The sequence below is a fragment of the Alligator sinensis genome, unplaced genomic scaffold, assembly GCF_000455745.1.
Source record: "Alligator sinensis unplaced genomic scaffold, ASM45574v1 scaffold978_1, whole genome shotgun sequence".
Lineage (NCBI taxonomy): Eukaryota > Metazoa > Chordata > Crocodylia > Alligatoridae > Alligator > Alligator sinensis.
The window spans coordinates 856,492-875,555 of record NW_005842220.1 but is presented as its reverse complement, the minus strand read 5'-3'; the positions used below and the strand labels follow the sequence as shown (position 1 = coordinate 875,555).

The 19,064-nt window shown below is 43.1% G+C and overlaps 1 protein-coding gene across 9 annotated transcripts in view; it reads right to left on the bottom strand.

Moving 5' to 3' along the window:
- Positions 1-19,064, bottom strand: part of OSBPL3 (oxysterol binding protein like 3) — a 153,240-nt gene that overhangs the window by 78,630 nt on the left and 55,546 nt on the right. For 8 of the 9 annotated variants that reach the window (XM_025208102.1, XM_025208103.1, XM_025208101.1 and 5 more), the window contains one exon: positions 5,046-5,286. The exons of the other annotated variant lie outside the window; for it this stretch is intronic. In XM_025208102.1, coding sequence (XP_025063887.1) covers positions 5,046-5,059 — 14 coding nt within the window. In that variant the 5' untranslated portion in view covers positions 5,060-5,286. The remainder of the gene's footprint in view (positions 1-5,045; positions 5,287-19,064) is intronic. 9 annotated transcript variants of the gene reach the window in all.

Here is a 19,064-nt window from a genome sequence, read left to right as displayed (position 1 = left end):
TCTTTCCCACATAGACAGGCACAAATAGTACTGTCGCACAGATTTGAAAGAGATTACACAGGACAGAAATTCTTTCCAAGGAGACAACCCAACCTTGTAAAATTCTCCTTATCCAAAATAAGGTAATTTATCTTGGTTATCAACACCATAGTTAGCATACCAAAAGATTGTGAAATTTCTGCAGGACTTATAACCCAATTTCTCTCCCTTATGTCCAGGAGTCAAGGGAGGTTCTTTAGAATACATTTACACTGAATTATGAAGAAGATCGCTCTCTCCCTGCACTGGCAGCAAGGCAATTAGAAGCAGCATGGGAAATACTAAGCACACAACTAGCAGGTCATCCTGCGGTATGCTTCCTCCTTTTCAGGTATTCCTGAACAGGTGGTATAGTGCCCACTTAGGTCCCAAATCTCTCCCTCTTCATACACAAGAGAAAGAATATAATTTTTCCTTAAAAATTACTTTTGCATATCATGACCACTTAACAGTTGTATTTAACACTGGAACTTCTAAAAGTCAGAAAGGAAACTGGCTAGATCACTTCTCAAAGCAAAATGTACAAGTTGAAATTCCTTTAATTTTCTACATATGGGTTATTTTGGGATAGACATCCAGACAGAAAGTATCCATACATTGCTACTGAAAAAAATATCCCTTGAAACAGACCTCAATTTGTAAACTGTATGAAAATTCCAAAGAAAAAAACCCAGTGATTTTTAATATGCCTATGCAAGTGTAGAGTTAAACAATGAATATCAATATCATAGCAGTAGAAAGAAACTCTGCTTCCAGAAGTCCTGATAATGGTGCTGTAAATCTATCAATTAGTTTCAAAGAACTGAATTTTATCCAGGACTAGGCTATGCTGAGGGAAGGACTACTTGATCTCTTGTTTGTATCTGACAATTGCTGCATCTTGTACTGAAAATAATCAAAATCTACAAAGCACATTTTCCAAAAGAGAGGATAACAAGTTATACTAAAAATAATTACAACTCCGTATTAAAAATATAAATAAATAAAAACCTTTATAAAAGATTTCACTACTATTTAGAGCTGATATGCATGACCAATTTCGTAGAAATGTGTTTCCTAAGGAACATTCTGTACTTTTAACTGTGTATCAGCCATGGCTTTTCAGCATGCCTTTCTTTATACTTCATCTAAAAGATGTGCTTTAGTGGTCATGTGTTCTAGAAGATAAAAGCAACTAGAAGAATTCCCTCTGGTTCTGTGTTTGGTTCTGACATTAAACTCTCAGAAGTTTTATTCAAGTCACTTGATTTACAAGCCCCAGTTTCCCCACACACAAAAATTACCCACCTGGAATATTGTTATTAAGAATATCTATAAAGCACTTCTGAAGAGAGAAGTATTACGTACTTCTCAAAAGAAGGGTATAAATCACCAGGTTCCACATTATTATGAGCAAATATGAACTGTGGCCCCCTCACAATCCAAGAAACATCCAGCTCTTTACCTCCATCTCACCTGACCTGGGTTGTTGAGCAACTTACCTAGCATTTAATAAATTACAAGGATTGAAGGAAGGCTGGTTAGTTGGCTGGCCCCGTGCCAACAAAAACAAGACAGACACACTGGGGTGAGGGTTAATTTATGTCTCTCTCAACTTTTTTGGACTTGAGGCACCTCTTTGAAAATGCCAGCTCCTGCCTTTTACTCATTTTAGATTACATAAGAATAATAGAACAATTCTGCTGTTGCAAATAACTCAGAAAAAACCAAAACAGGTCTGAATATTTTGAACACTGTGGCTTCCTATATAAATCCAGAGATTTCAAATTAATCATGTTTGCACACCTAACGGTGCTGACACTGTATATACCGCAGGGCACCCTTGAAATGATCTCAAAGCATCCCAAGGGTACTACAGAACTCTGGTTGAGAATCACCGACCTATCCCCTCCCACCTCCAATCCCCTGGACACTCCAACTAGTGCCGACTATCCAGACCCTGGCTTAATGGGTACTAGAGTCAGAAACGCACAGCATCAACATAAAGCAGGCAGACACAGAGGGGGTAGCACGTGGACTCTCTCTAAAACACTCTGGCCAGCAAAGCCACCAAGGCCCACCAATGGGTGCTTTTCTTACAGAAACTATGCTTACAAAACGTAGGATTGTTTTCACTGGGTATGTCTACATGAGATGCTTTACTGCTAAGTAGCAGTTTACTGGGCAGTAAGTATGTGTGTCTACACATGCACACGTTTACTGCACAGTAAACCTTGCTAATCGTGAGTAAGTCTGCTACCTGCAAATACAAGTAGCAAATTCACTTGCGATTACTAACTGCACAGTAATGGTTGCGTAGATGCCTGACCCAGAACAAATCTGTTTCCAGTCAGCCAGCCACCAGGGAGATTGCTCCCTGCCCCCGGGATCATCCTGCTCCTGGGGCAAGCTCCGCCACCAGAGCCCGGGTGGGTGCTCCAAGCCCCCACCTCCGAGATTGCAAATCCCCAAGGATTTGCCGGCCCCATGACCATGGAGTCGGTGCCAGGCCCTTGACTGTGGAGCTGGCAATGGGAGCTCCCTGCTGGTGGGACCTGGGGAGCCCGTTCCCCACCCACCTCTGTGAATGCAGAGCTGAGCAGGAAACAAGATCTCTAGCCTGTTCCACACCCAGATCTGCAATCACGAAGCTGAGCATGGAACAAGCTCTCCAGCCCCTGCCCTGTGATCTTGGAACAGGGACTGGGAACTGTCCCAGCTCCACACCCCAATCAGGCAATCAAGGTGAAGGGCTTGGAAAGAGCTGTAGGGGTGGGAAAGTTGTCTCCTGGCCTGGTACTCCCTGCCAGCCCCTGGGCTAGCACCTAGGGAGGAGTCTAAAACTTCCCATGGTGGTCACAAGGGCCCCTTGCAGGGCCCCAGAAAGTGAGAGCAATTTGCTGCCATTAGCAGCAAATCTGCTCCCACTTCTTTGCACATGTAGATGCCTGCCCAGCCTACACGTGTAGATGCCTGATCAGGAGTGTTTACTTGCAAGTAGTTTACTCGCGAGTAAGCTGCTCCCGGATCTAATGCATGTGTACACTGTGGATGTAATATACTCTACTGGTATTTAGCCCTGCTTATGTAAATCTTATTACATTTCATTGAAATACTATATACTGATCATGTTTGATTGACATTAGCTCTAGAAATAGACTTAATTAATGTCTTGTGTTTGAAATAGAATTTGTTTCAAGTTAAGCTTACAGAGGAAGAAGCCCCCCCAGCAGAAGGAGATATGAAGTAAAAAAAAAAAAAGTTTACCCTAAAACTTAATTTTTCCTAGACTCAAAAGTCTAAAATTGGATGTATTATCTTGCTTAACAGGCAGAATGTATTCAAAGAGTTGACACTTTCTTTGTGTGTGGAACTAACCACACTAGCCAAGATTCTTCAAAGCTGCCAGAGATCTAGATGCTCAATTCCTATTAAAATAGGAATTATAGGCAGCTTTGAAAATGACCCAACCCATGTCTGATGTTCACCAGTTTATTGAGAGCTTGTCAGTCACACTCTTACAAAACAAAAAAGTTCAAATAATGCCTTAAAAAGGTGCATGTAATGCCTCAAATTTCCAATGAGGCTGAAATTCACTGATTGTTTGACCCTACACAACACTGTTATATATAAGCACATTTTGATTTTGAGGCACAAACACTTGTGGTAGCACTTTGAAAACTAATTATTTAAAACAAGCAAACAAACATATTAGCTGACTGCCATTGGGCAAAAAGCAGTTTTTGATATATGCATGTAGCATCCAGAAGCTCTGTGCTGTAACTAGTTAATTACTTTCACACAACTACAACTCTGTACTTGCAGGAAAATTCTCAGCTTAAGTGTAGGCAACGTACTAAGAACAAACAGTTGGTCTTTTACACTCATATTACTCATAGTTTCCCATTTATCAAAAGCTTGAATAAACTTTCACCAAAAGAGCAAAGCCTTGCAATAATCTCTGGAGAAATTATTGCAAGGGTGACTGGGGGGTGGGAAGGGGCTGACCAAGAGGCCACAAAAGCTTCTGTATGCATACATCTACTGTGAAAGAGCAGTATTAACCAGATTCTCCACTGCTCCTTGCAACATGACAAGTGGACTTTTTACCTGATCTGGCCCCAGAAAGCAGCCTACAGCTGTGACCAAATAGATGTGCATGGCTGCAGACAGCTATAAAAGGGCTTGATTCTGTGCAATAAGGGTTCAGATTTTCACAAGGGCTCAGATGAACACAATCCAAAACAGAGCAGGTTCTGTAGCTGGTATCTGCAGAGCTCCCAGTCTGTCACTGTTTCCAGAATGGGAGGAGGGGGGAAAAGGGAGTAGAGGAGGGAGTTGGGCTTGGGTTTTTTTCAGCTGTGCCAGAGGGTGGGGTAGGTGGATGGGAGCCCTGGCTCCCCTCAAAGTGTGTGTGTGGGGGGGGGGCTCCAATCCCCCCCCCCCCCCCCACCACGAGGGGGGCGGGGCGAAAAAAAAGTACTAGCGGGGGCTGGGGAACAAAGAACAAGCTCCTTCTGCTCCCTTTCCCCCTTCCATTCTGAAAATAGCATGGGGGCTGGGATGGGGGAGCAGCATTGCAACGGAGACCAGGCTGCAGACTTGCAGCAAGCAGCTGGAATCCCTAACTCCCAGACACAACAATGAACTTCTGTTGCATCTGGGAGACCACTACAACTCAGCACTTCCTGCAAAGCACTATAAGCTGCAATGGGGAGCTGCTCTTCTGCCTGCGCCCATGATCAGCAACTGCTATTCAATAGCATGAATTTATTTCATTTAGCTGAAGCCAAGTTGTTGTACCAGCCAAAGAGAAAAACAACAAAGGGGAGAGAGAGCGAGAGAGACAGAGAGAGAGACAGAGAGAGAGACAGAGAGACAGAGAGAGAGACAGAGAGAGAGAGAGAGATGACAAAGCATCAGCTGGAAAACACATTTTAAAAGAACATAATTTTGCTCACCAAGGCCAATAAAATTGACTATTTCTGTAATCAGTTTCTAAAGAAATAGAAATCAGTGAAGTTTACCTGTCTACTTCCATGCTTGGAGGAGCAACTGCTGGTACTTCTTGAAGGTGATAACATTTTTTGGGATACACCAAGGTTCTTTTCTTCACTCATGATCCCAGAGACAGTTTGGTTTGAACCAGTTCAATTAGAAGACGTTCAGAAGGGCTTTAAGCAAATGTAGTGGAAGACATGCGAAAGGCAAGTCATTGTTTATACCCAAATGCATTCCAATGGCATCCTCAGTGTCCCAGGGATATTCCTAAGAGGGAGAAGAAAATCCTTGTGTATTGGATACAGTTTACAATTCCTATTTTGTAATGAGTAAAAAATGCATAACTAAGCCTTTAAATGCAGGCTAACTACACTGCCACTTATGTTTACTATTAAAATGTAAGTCAACAACTGATTTAAAGATAAATTTTCAGACATCAAATAGGAACAAATGAGCAGATTATTAATGCATTACATTAAAAATATTATATGACCAACTGGGACAAAAAAAACCCAACACAGCTTTAAATGCAGTATCAAACAACTTTCAAAATATTAAAAAAAACTCAATGCATGAGAAAGTAGGCTTTATCTAAAATGAAACTATATGAAAAAGTTAATGGATAAATAAGGAAGCAGTAGGCTCCAATGAATATATGACATGTGGTTGACAACTAGTTTCCCAGGTACCTTGCAAATTTAGACAAATGAATAAGCATCTCCAGAGGTCAAAAAAAAAAAAAAAAAAAAAGCAAGAGATAAATGCAAGCGAAGATTATGCAAACTGAGCTACTTAGAGGTGTGCATGACTGACTGTACCTGGAGACAGAAACTAAAGTTAAAAAAAAATCCTAAATCAGGGCTAAAGAATTATTAATAGTTTGTTTAATAACAGTGGTGGCTACAGTATGTGTAAAAAATCTTGGGAGAAACCCTAAATGACAGATTTGCAGTGTGGGCAAATGTTACCATGGTGACTGGATTTTTCTTCCCCACTAAAAGAAGAAACAAAGGATGCTTTCCAAAACCTTAAAAAATATTACACGAGTTGAATCCCTCTAGACACTGTTGCTCACAAAACAAAACAGCCTAGGATCTTGCAGCAGATAGAAAGACAGCAGAGCTAAAAGATAACTATAGGACACAGGAAGATTTCACTCCTGAAATAAGTGGGTTAAACTATCATAGGAATTGCAGGAAAGTAGGGCTGGAAGGAACCTCACAAGGTCATCTACTTCAGCCCCTGCTCAAGGCATGATTATTCCTGCAAAGTGTGTCTAACCTGCTTTTGAAAGTTTCAAAGTGTAGAGATTCCACAACTCCTCTAGGTAGCCTGTTTCAATACTTGATCACCCTCAGAATCAGAAAGTTCCTCCTGATCTCCAGCCTAAATTTCCCCTGATGAAGCTTGAGGCCACTGATTCTAGCCCTGTCTCCTACAGCCACCGAGAAAAGCCCGTCTCCATCCCCTCTATAATCATCCTTCAGGTATCTGAAGACTATTATCAGATCCCTTCTCAGTCTTCTCTTCTCCAGGCTAAATAACTCTAGCTCTTTCGGCCTTTCCTCATAAGTCTAGTCTCCCAGGCCCCTGATCCTTTTTGTTGTTCTGCACTGGACTCTTAAAAAAACTGTCCAAATCCTTCTTCAAGTGAGGGGCCCAAAACTGGACACAGTAATACATGTGAGGCCTTGCCAATGATGAATAGCAGAAGAATATACTTCCTTTAATTTGCAAAGGACACTCATGTTAATTCACCCCAGTATGTTGTTGGCCTTTTTCTTTTTTTTTTTTTTTTTTTTTTTGCAACAAGAGCATGCTGTTGGCTCATATGCTTCACCTTAAATATACTGGATTTACCTGAATTCAAGAGGACTTTGAATTTAAGACAACTCTCCAGTTATTAGATTCTATGCATGGACAACTTTAAATTTGTTATCATTTCCCACGTCAATAACTTAATTACTGGGGGGTCATCTTAAATTTGTGCCCCCCCCACCCCCAACAGCTGTGGCAGGGAAAGTGGGGATGGGAGATGGGGAGCCAACAGGCCTGCCCTTACCATGCCTGTTCCTGTCCCCCCTGCCACTTGTCCTCCATTCCTCCAACTTTTGCTCCCCCATCCCTATGCCTCCCCCTTACTGCCTGTCCCCACTATGTACTCCCACACCCCCTGCAACTTGCCCTGCTCTGTGCTTGTGCCTGCCTTAATCCCCCTCCCTTCCCCCTCCCATCTCCTGTCCCCATCCTGTCACTTGTGAAATCAGAAGATCCCTAATAAATGGAGAGGCTTAAAGAACATGTTCTTAAAAATGTTTAAGATACTCCTATATGTAAACTATAACAGCAGTGCCTTCAAGTCTGAAGTTAGTGCTGTTTTCTGGTTTAGCTTAGCATTTGTAAGTTCTTATCAGAGGTGTTCTCAAATTAATTTTGTTGCATGTCTTTAAAACAGTTTAATGGAAGTTTTGCTATACATTTCCTACTAAGAAGCCTCTTTTTCAGTTAAAAAAAGTCATTTCCTTATAGCATTCCTTTTATTTTGTTGAAATAAATTAGCTTTATGGTTTTGTCCACACCCCAGAACACCGGGCCATGTAGAAATATACTACGGCTGGGTCTGGACAAGCTAACTCAAGTACCAGAAACAATATAGGCACATCAAGCTTCTTCAGCACAGCACTGCATTGCATCACACTGACACTGCCCAACTTACTGCAAAAATAGCCCCAGCCTCCTTTAAAGGAAAAAGTGATTTACTATGACTTGAAGTGGATCTAGACTATGTATCTTGTACTAATTAAAATTATTGTGATGAGGGGTGTTGCAATTTGAAAAAGTCAATCTTTCCCCGATTTGGACTGATACTTTCTCCTTTGGCAGTCTCTCTTCTAATTCAACACACTGCAAAGTAAAACAAGTATTTTTTTCTCCAAGTAGGCCTCTTACAGGTTGGTAGTATCACTTTACAAGCAGATGTTAAAAAAACTTGTATAAAGAAGTCAAGTGCTAATTTGTATAAACCCATCGCTCTGTGCAATACAGAACATGTTTCACTAGCAGGCCCTGTTTACAAGGCGATTACAGCCACCCTCTTAAAGGTCAGTCTTGCGGCTCAAAAAGACCAGTCAACCATTTAACCTTCATTGTTACGCAACTGACATACTTGGAATACAAAGTTCTGAGACACTAGTAACCATAAAGCAGGCTCTCATTTCCAGCAAAGCACTGAGTTATTACTGTCAGAGCCCCTCTACACAAGCAGGTAAATGTGCAATGGGACCTAATGCACAATCAACAATAGTACTTCCTGCCATGCCACATGTGTATTAGCAGAAGGTGTGATTGTGTATTAGACTCCATCACACCTCCTGTGGTCTGCTACACATGCAAATTAAGTCTGGATACCAAGCAGCTATTAAGTTAGTACACATTTCTGAGGTCTAACTTTATAGCTGGTTGAACCTTTTATGGCATGATAGCTACTTTGCATAGGTAGCTGGTTTCAGTTAATTGTACAATTAACCAGGTAATTGTGCAACACCTGTAATATGTAGAGGGGGCCTCAGAGTGCAGCTAGCATATCCTGGTGCACATTAGGCTCAAGTTCTGTGAAAAAGTACCTCCCCAATTTCTAGCACATACTACATTACTTTGCATTACTCGGTGAGCTTTAGATAAATTCAAAATTAGAGGTTTTTAATTAACATATTGTGAAACATGGTAATTTCAGTACAGTATCTTCCATGTTATTTGGCTTGGAGTCCTGAAGTAAGTGAGACAGAAGCCCTGCAGCAGTGGATGGATGTAGTACTCCCCTGAGGCCAGTTTTTGCTTTTCCCCTTTATTTTTTGGGATTTGACTTTATTAGTTGATAGGGAGCAGAAGAATACATGCAAAAATGTGCCTTCAGTCACATTAACTAACTCTGAACAGGTGTGTGCATAGGGCAAGTGAAGGGAGAGCTGTCACAACCCAAAAGGTGTGATTTTTATTTGTGCGCGCTTCGGCACTACTAAATTGTCACCGCTAAATTGCAAGCTTCCTTGCACGGTGGAGTTTTCTGCTGCAAAAGAGAACCCCGGTGCAAGGGAGAATTTTCCCGCCAATTCGAAGCTTTCTTTGCAGGGTCCATTTCTTTGTTGCAGCACAGAAGTGTTCGTTGCAAAGAGTTCCCGCCATTTGTATGCAGATTTGGGTCCCATTATTGGCCAGTTCTAAATTATTCACACGTGGCGGCTAGTGATTGGCTTGCTAGCCGTATAAGAGGCTTGGGTGGTTTCCGCCCAAGTTGGAGAACTCTGAGGAGAACCCCCGCAAGGGAGGACTCCACGAACACCGGGAGGAGGAGACTTCATGCTATGTGAAGATCTCTAAGCGCTGCGGATCCTCACAGACCCAGTGCATTTGAAGCAGGCTACGGAGATCTGATCAATCTCTAGCCTCTCCCCGTCGCCGATAGAATTCCTAGACGTACCCCACCCGCGCGCTACGAACTGGACCCACGGAGCCTAGCAAACTTCGCGTGAGTTCATCCAGAGCTCTTCTCTATCTTCCGGACGAGTACTTTCTTCGGCTGACGCGACGGGCTCGCGAATACAGAGCCTTCAGCCGGATTGGGCTAGAGTTCACGAGTCTAGAACTCTTGTCCGCCTCTCTATCTTTTTCTTCTCTGTAACTGAAGCAAGCTTTCCAGCCTACACCATTGCCATCTGGGTGTAAGTAAACAATCTTTTAAACTACCGATACGCGTCCGTGCCTAATTCCAGAGCGAAAGCCACCCCTCTCCGCCCCGTGTGCCCGGGCTGCCAGCCACAGCCCGCGTGCAGCGCGAAAAAGGGCCCGGGGCTCGCCCGGCCCGCACAAGAGCAAGATTGAAAATTAATAGACTATTGCCTCAGCTTGTTTGTATAACTTAAATCGGTGCTTCCAAATGATACTTCACAGTACAAAATGACTAATGTCAGTCTCAATTCTTCATGTAAAGACTGTAGAAATATTAGGAATGTACTACAATCCACCTGTCGAAATGGATGTATCAGTTGGTAGTGTCCCTTTTTTTTTTTTTAAACCCTTCAACCTTGTGAAAATTTGAGAAGATAAATCTCTCACCATCTTGCATTTACAACCAAATTGTTCCCCCTCATACATGCTTGCACTTCACTTGCCATTTTGACTCTTTAAATAATTTTAAAGACAGTTTGACATGCTGTGTAACTACTGTATCTTTAAGGACTGTTTTCTTTTAGTCTTCTGTGAGAGGAGCTACACATCAATTTCAATTTAAGGATATATGGTCTCATTGCCCCTGTATTGAGTTTTTTTTAATTCACTGCTTTCCATATGACAACATGCAGAGGCTGCAACACTTTCACTTCCATATTCTATGGCTGCTGCTCATTATACGAAATTATAAACTTCTCAATTGCTGATTTTCTTGTAATTTTCAAAATAATAAAGCTCCCACAAAATCTCAGTGATATCACAGCTCACAAAGGAAAAAAGGGAGAAATTAGAAAATTTGGAAAACTGCAATACAAATCATCAACATCAAAGCCAGGTACAGAAGTTACATTTATTGTGTGGTAGGTATGCAGAAAGTGCCCTACAGTCATAACCAAACAGTCAGGGAAACAAAGAGCACTGTAAAAATGGTAGATCTCACTCTAAGATAACCCTGGATGGATGTGGTATCAGACTTCAGCAGCATACGTTAGAGCACTGTAATGAACATCTGTACCACATCCCATCATGACTCACAGTAGGCTGCAATTGGCCGACATCCCATGGAGAATTGAGGCACCCCACTCAGGTCTGCACTTGCAGGGTGGCAATATAGCCTAAGCCAGAACCCGTCTCCTCCGCCCAAGTGGTAGGCTGGCCCAACCCCTGGGCTGTCATTGACAAGAGTTAGCAAAGCCCCTGTCCCCAGGCCTACCTGTGTCCTCCCCCCGGGTAGCATAGATCCATCCACACAAAGAAAACTACTTGCTGCTGAATTTCTCTTATTGCGTGTTGTCATTATTGGGGCAGGTGAACAAGTGCTGAATGGGCTTCTGCCGCTATTTTGCCTCTGCTCACAGTTAACCCGTCTTAAAAACGGATTCATCTCCACTGATTTCTGGCAATAGGCAAGTTCCCTAATGGAACTAAAATGTACTTGAACATGCCTAAAATGTACATCAGCACACCTATGCACACTAATATGTAGCATCACTACTTTCTGACTTGTCTGAGGAAACCAAATGCATGTGTACAATGTAGACTGTGAGAAGCACTGAGAAGCTTGAGCTAGTGGGGAGGCGTGTGTGTGTGTGTGTGGGGGGGGGGGGGGGAAAATCACATTCCCAGCTGGGTAATCATTAAGAGCAGTTATAAATGTTCACAAATTCTACAGTTTGAGGGAAAGGGGGAGGAAAGACAGCAATTATAGATATGAATTAAGCCAACTGAGACCTATCAGGGGAGGCTGCTGAGCTCTATACACCTGTAAAGAAAATAAGAATAAGAAGCAGTTACACATGTGGGTATAAATTAGGAAGCAAAATCTTGCCTGACATATTTTAATAGCACTCCACTTTTTTACTCCGACAACTTCTGTGTCTGTGGGGGGTAGGGGGGGGGGGGGCACACACCAAAAAAGTATACCGTATATACTGAAAACAAGAAACACAATCCATAATATCTCCTCTCTATCTTGCATTCTCCAAAGTGATTTCAGGTGCATCTGATACAGTAAGTGGTTGCTTGCACTCAAAATATTTTGTAATTTCCTGATGGAAACAGTGTCTCGCTCAGATCAAGTTTGTGTTTGGTTCAGAACTGAGAATTAACCAAAGTCTTAGGCAAAAACTCTGGACTTGCCTGGTTCATTCAAAATCACTTTTGAGTAGAGAAGGGATAAAGCCAGTGTTCCAGAGGAGTTGCTCACAGGGACCACAGAGAAGGTGGTGGCAGAGGAAGGCCTCAGGACAGCACTCTCCATGCAGGGGCAACAGCTGTTCCAGACCAAGTTCTATCACACATCTGTCACAGGCCCAGAATGCATACCAACCCCCCAGGTACCAGCAAAGGAGCCATTGTGTTGGCATGATCCACAGGGCTGTGGTCAGTTTGCCTGACAAGTAAGGCCACATGCAAAGATGCCACGCAACCTGTGATAGGTAAGGTGTGCCCCAGCTCCACGCGACAATGATGGGGACCCAGGCCCAGCGGAAATGTGGAGCCCCTGGAGATTTGGAAGGAAGCAGCAGCAGGGGGAGCCAAGGCTACCTACCACAGGCCACCCACTGTGGTCATAGCTTTCTCTTCAGCCATTATGGCCGAGCCCACCAAAGGGTTGGGGCTAGACAGGGAGTGGGGAAGGTGAATTGTCTGCTTTCCCCCCAACCCCCACCCTCTCTTGCTAAAGTTTGGAGCCCAGGCAAGGCGCCAGTCCCTCCACTCCAGCTCTTAGGTGCTTAAGAGAGCATATCCTATTCAAGGGGATCATAAATCTGCCTAATTGACATGGCCTTGCCATTTCTGCCAGAGTCGTGCTGTACTTCATGGGAGACCGGATCCTAAGCAGAGACACCCCAAGCACTTGGATGTAAACAGCTTCCTCTCCCACCAAAGCAGTCATGGAAGGGCATCAACAGTGTGTTTGAGCTCAGACAAAAGGGTAAACAGCAGTTTTGGCAGAGAACACCCCTAGGTCAGACACTGGAGATACCACGCAACCGTCTGACCACTCCAGGAATGAGAAAAAAAATCCCTGGTCAAAAAACCCACAGACCTCCCTCCCACTCCTGGAAAGGGACACATGTGATAGAAAGAATCCCCATGGGAACCATTATCTCAGTCACTCAACTTCTGCTGCCAGGTTCTGCACCTGGATGGCTGGCAAGTGGGCCAACCACACTTTTCCCCGTCCCCTGTAATACGATGCACGGGTGATGCCCAATGAGCTCTGGCTGACAGCAATTCTCACAATGCAGGCACTCTCTGCAATCTCTCTCAGGGCAACCCCCAACCCCCCTCCCGTGATTGCAGGCCTGTCCCAGCTCCAGACCTGCCCCTCTCCACGCAACCCCCATCACTTTTGCAAGCTAAGCAATCCCTTCCTATTGTCTGCAGGCTCCGTGTCTGGGCATGGAAATCCAGCCCACTGTGGTATGTTGGGTCCGTGATGGGCTGCCGAACACCTGCTAGGCAAATGAAAGATGTGTGTACAAGACCCTGCTAAATTGAAGAAGAGGAGATGTTACTAGCTCCAGTCACAGCCTGTGAACTCAGGCTATGCATCGTGGATTCCTGTCACCAGGGGCTGTGACTGGCAGGAGGAACAAATCAGGATGTGTATGAAGAAAGTGGACAGGCCAGAGGGTGCTTACATATAAGCTGCTGAGTTGCACGACTGGGGGCTCCAGGTAGATACCCACTATTTGAAGGAAATACCCTGCAGAGCAGTGGAGCTGAGAGAGTTGTAGTGCCAGGATAGGGAATTAATTAATGCACATGGTCCTGGACTGCTGGCAGCTGTCCCATAGGCGCAGGCCCTCCAAGTGGTTCTAGACCAGTCTCAAAGGAGGCCCAGGGGTGGGGGAGCTTTTCTGTTCCCCATGGCTTCACTCATGGCCCTGGTACCACTGCAGGGGAGCAGCAGAGCCTTGGTGGGGATAGGTAGTCCCCCAGTTTGGGCTGGCTGCCTGACATGAGCCCAAAGTGTCAAACAAGGGCCAGGTCAATGGTCCTTTTAAGGGGGAGACCATGGATCTGCAGTCCCCCCACCTCAAGTATGTACCCCTGGGGAGGGAAAAAGGAAAGAGGATGATGCCCAGGCAGCTGTGCCTGTGACACAGGGTCAGAGAGCCCGTGGCAGGAGACCCATGGCCCAGTGCAAGGGCATGGGCACTTGAAGCCCTCCAGACCTACTCATTCGGGGAAGGCTTCCAGTCCATATGGGTGAGAAGGTAGTTGGCCAGTGCTTTGCAAATATGGATAGCCTGATGTGGTTTGGAGTCAGGGCCACACGCATTCCAGTGGGGGGCGAGCCCTCTTCCCATTCCTGCACCGTGTGTGTTCATAGTGCCGGGCCTGGTCCATAGTTGAAGTGTTCCTTCTGGAGGTTCAGCTGCCCCCAATAAGGCTTCAGAAGCCACACACCCACACATGGCAGGCACAGGGTGCGCATGCATGGGACGGCCAGCTGATGCCTTGTGGCCATGATAAGCCATTGTCGCATCAGGTCCAGGTGGGTGGCTGTGATGTCTCTATCAGCCAATCAGGGGTGGCCTGGCTCTTCAGCAGCCCAGGAAGCCTGTGGAGCAAGCTGGGAGACATGCAAGAGCTTCCCTACCTTCTGAGCTCAGGGTGTGCAGGCAGGTGCCAAGCCCCACTCTCAGAAGGGCTACTGTGTGTTCTGTTTCTTCCCAACCTAACCTTGGGCACTTGGATTAAAGCTCAAAAGTTATAGTTCCACCATGGGGTTCTTGAATGCCTGTACGTGGCCCAAGAGATTTTTTTTTTCCTCAAAGCAACAACAAAAATAACAAACAAAAAATTTGACAGCGGTCTTAGAATCAATTCATCAGTACTGTGGTGAGCATTTAAATGTGCAAACTGAAAATATCAATTTTATCCTGCCACTGGAGTCAACCAATGCTTGCATAGAAGAACAGGAAAGTAGAAAAAACAGTGGAAAGTGCAACAGCACAGTTGCATGGCTTTGTATTTTACGCAGCAGTTTTTACACTATGGTACTTGAATATATGCTAAGTTTGAAAACAAATCCCAAATGCCTTTAACTGGATAAATATCACATTGGACATCCTGCCCCCAAAACCAGAAGTTTGGCTAGAAAAAAAAAAATAGTATCAATTAAAATGGGATTACTGGGAGAGAAAAAGGTCGTTCCTACAGTATAAAAAGAAGTTTCAGAGCTGCCATTTAGAAAAATGGTGACAGAAATCAGTTTGAGTGGTTATAGTCATAATTAGAGAAAACTTCTGCAAACAAAAATTTACACAGACACTGCAATACAAGTAAGTAAGTTTCCATTACCTGATTCCAGCCAGAACAAGCTCAAATGGTACAAAACCATTTTAATGAATAAAGAACTGGAAAGTTAGTTTGCAAATAACCTACTAATCCTCAAAAAGCAGAAACATATGTTGGATTTACATAACAGTTTGGTAACTGATAGGAAATGCTTGTATGCAATTACTAAAGGAAAAACTTCTGCCTATGCTCATCCATAAGAAACAATGGACTAGAACAAACGAACAACAAGATGTCAAAGAAAAATATACCTCAAATATCAAGCCTGGTCATCCTCTCATGGAACCAGGCAAGCATGCCTGCTGTTTAGCTAACCCTTGGTGCTGAATAATTTGATCTTTTATGTAAGATTTTATGAATATGGATTCAGAAGTAGGTCAGCATGATAAATATACTAGATAAAAATACAAGAGTGGTCTACTCACCCATACTAGAAACTGACTCCAATGCACAGTATGACAAATGGATAATGTTAAACTAATGTCACTATTACATACTTATCTGCAGCAAAATTTCATCAAAAAACAAACCACCAACCCCATGACTACCAGCGTATAAAAATGTAAGAGGTACTGTGTCAATTAAATTTAATCAACTAACTCTTATACTACTCATATGGCGCGAATGCTGAAAATGAAACATAATTAAATTGCCCTACAGCTAATCTTTATGGGTCTTAAGAGCTTAAAATACCATACTTTAGAGAGTCTTGTCTAGACAGACTACAGTTCTTTAATCCAGGACGCTGCCAAAACTCAGAAACCTTCAGATAGTCTTGCTAGCCTTTCTGCAAGTTATGTGCAGCAATCAACCCAGAAGCTACCTGCACAGGGAACCTGACCAGCATTAATTTTGAAGCCCTTCTTTGCAATAGGGAAATAGTAGGAGCTGGCTACATTAGAGATTCTCTTTCCTGGCCTCAGCTAGGCATAATTTATGAGAGAGAGAAAAGATAATCAGGGAACACACTGGAAAAAGTTTATTAAGATCAATCAGGACACTAGCCATATACAAACGACACTAAAACTCTTCTATGGCTTATATCCAGTGCAGCTCTTTTCCCCATCTGTATTATAAACCCTGTGAAGTCATCATTAAGTATTTTCATAAGGAGGGATAGGGATCCAGGGATGGTGGTTTAAAGTGTACAATGTTACTCCCCAATTCAAGGTTTTAGCAGTGGAAGTTTGCTTTTGTTCTTCTGTTGTCATGTCTTACTATTTGAAGCGTTATTCTGTTTATTACAATAGAAGTTCTTCCATTATGCCCCAAGGTTTATTCCTTTTTAAAGCTGCAACCCTTCTCTTCATGTTGTTTTAATACATATCCCTTCTTTTCAAGCTTCTACTTTGACAGACACAGGCCAATTAAAAACATATTAGCACTGATGCCCCATGTCTTTTCATAGCAATAATACAACAGATACCAGCAAAATAAATCAGCATCTTAAGGTGGTAGCATCTGTGCACTGAAACAAAACTACCTGCCTGCTGTCAACACCAGAAACATTGATATTTCTCGGTCATTTCGTATCAGAGCCTGTTTGAAAGTCTTGAGGCAAAGGGAAATTTCTTTAAGATTGTATTAAGCTAGCAGTCTACATCCAACTGTGCACTATGAAAACCAGTTCCAAGTTAATAGGTTGTGACACAGGTTGACTCATTTATTAGAGATAAGCAAATAAAAATGTCCCTGGTGAAGTAGCTAGGAAGTACAGCTTAGAGATGCAGTTCAGCAAATTATAAATGCTCATGAGTAAGTCTCAGGGCTCACAGTAACTAGCCTAATGAACCTAATCAGTAATATTGGTGTATTGGGTATCACACTCAGCAGCATTAGTTTACTTCTTCCAGCATCTTGCTGCAGAGGCAATACTTTTGGATATAGCAAGGGAACATAGTAAATGCTTTTTCTCCACAATGTAAAGCTTCAAAGGAGAAAGTATGTCTTTTTGATAGTATAATCCTAGACAGCCTACATTACTTCCTAAACAACACTGGAATCTAAGAGATTTATCCAATACATAGTCACTGGATTTTTTAAAAATTAAGTTTCAGTTATAATAAAAATCAGGGAGTAACTGTGGGGGGAGTAGAAGAGGAACAGTATAATCAGGACTACTTTGTGCAGTCTTTCATTGTTCCTCCTTTCCCCCAGTCGGCTCTATGTAGGCTTTTAAATTAATGACTATAGTAGTTAGACACGGTCTGTCTTCTGAGCTATAGAAATTACTTAAAATGTTTAATTCCTCAGAATACCAAGACTAAGTTCTTCTTTACCCTGTTCCCCAAATTTTTAAGAGACCATCCTTCTCATTCTCAAATTTGCTCCTTGCATGACACCAACTCAAAGCTACCTCAGATAGAAGCACACTGCTCTTTAAAGGCATGCAGAGGTCTGTCTAGCTAGCATTCTGACCACAGTAAAGGAAGTTGGGAACATCTGAACGCTAATCCCACCATCTCTCTGCAGCTTGGGGTCATTGACCTGTCTGTCCACATTTCTTAATATGCAAGAGGGGAGGAATAAGCAGCAACATCTTTCCAAGATGCTTGGTGATGATACCTTAATAAGAAGCGTTCCGAAAAGAAGTACCATATTATTTAGTGTTTTCATTATTACTGAGTCATTAGGAGGACCGCCAGAGGCTAGAGTCAGATACTATATACCTCTGTCACACAAAAACCTCATGGAAACCTTGTGGAGATTTCAACAAGATAATGCTCAAAATGTACACAGGAATGCATTTGCTTCATTACCCATAAACTAGAGCTGCACAGAGAGTAGAGTCCAGCTTCACTGAAGCAGACATGGTATTTTGCAACTCCTCCATTTTCCCCAAGATGCATGAAATTCACCAGAAACCTATTCCAAGTTCCACAAAAAACAGAAACATGTTGGGGGTCAATTCTATCCTTTATACAGCCCCACTCTGTTTAGTCATTGTAGGGTTTATCTTCCTCACAATGTGAGAAATACTAATGGCCTGATGGGTCACTTTTTGGCATGACTCAACAGTATGATCAGAGAAATGAACCCATCTCCAGATCCTTTACTTTTTTGGTTACTGATTTACACCACAACTAGGGGGCTGTCCAGTTGAATGCTTACTGTTGGTTTTCCCCAAGAAAAATAGCACAGTAAGTCTCACCACCTTGCCTTCCAACCTGTGCCTAGGTTATTTCATTTGCTCTATAACCATTTCTCATCTACAGTCAGTACCTTTCCTAGATAGGGACCTTGCTGGCAGGTGCAGAGGACATTCTTTTTCAAAGCTGTATGTCACCTCCAGAGACGCATGGAGAACCTGTGGGACTACTAGACTCGTGAGAGAAGTCTCTCGACTTCACTTTTTACTGAAATAAAATAGGTCAAAGACGGTGCCCACAGAAGCATGTTGAGGGCACCGTCTCTTGATTTGCAGTTGTTGCTTGTTGATCCTGCAAGTAGATCCACACTGCACTCTTTGAGAAATGATGAAAGTCTTTGTATTTCTCCTATGTGCATAGCCTGAGAAAGACCTTTCTAGCCTAGCAATGCTCCCAGATCCATTAGCTCTCCTAACAGGCTTCCATTAGGTTGTCTGCCATTAGATTGTGCCATTTTGATGAAGTGAAGAACTCCTGAACCAATTTCTTAGATTCCAATGCAGCCAACAGCCTTAGGTAAAGGCCACATGCATCCTTTTTCTCAGTGTTATAGGACATGGAGCTTTATACAGGACACACTGTCCAGGACAACAAATTATAGATACAGTCTTAAAAAGTAGGGTAGGGGGTGTAAGAACTTGCTCAAATTTTCTTCTTGGAAAAATCATTTTAAATTATTCCATCCTGAATTCGGAATACCTAACAAAATGACCCATCCTTTCACTTTCAGAATTTGACAGGTTCACTGCCCTGAAAACAAATGGTGAAGTAAGTTGAGAAGCTCAGCTGGGCATCTGCTGATCATGCCCTGCTGATCTTCTAGGACCAAAAAGGTGCTTATACATGTGCTCCAGG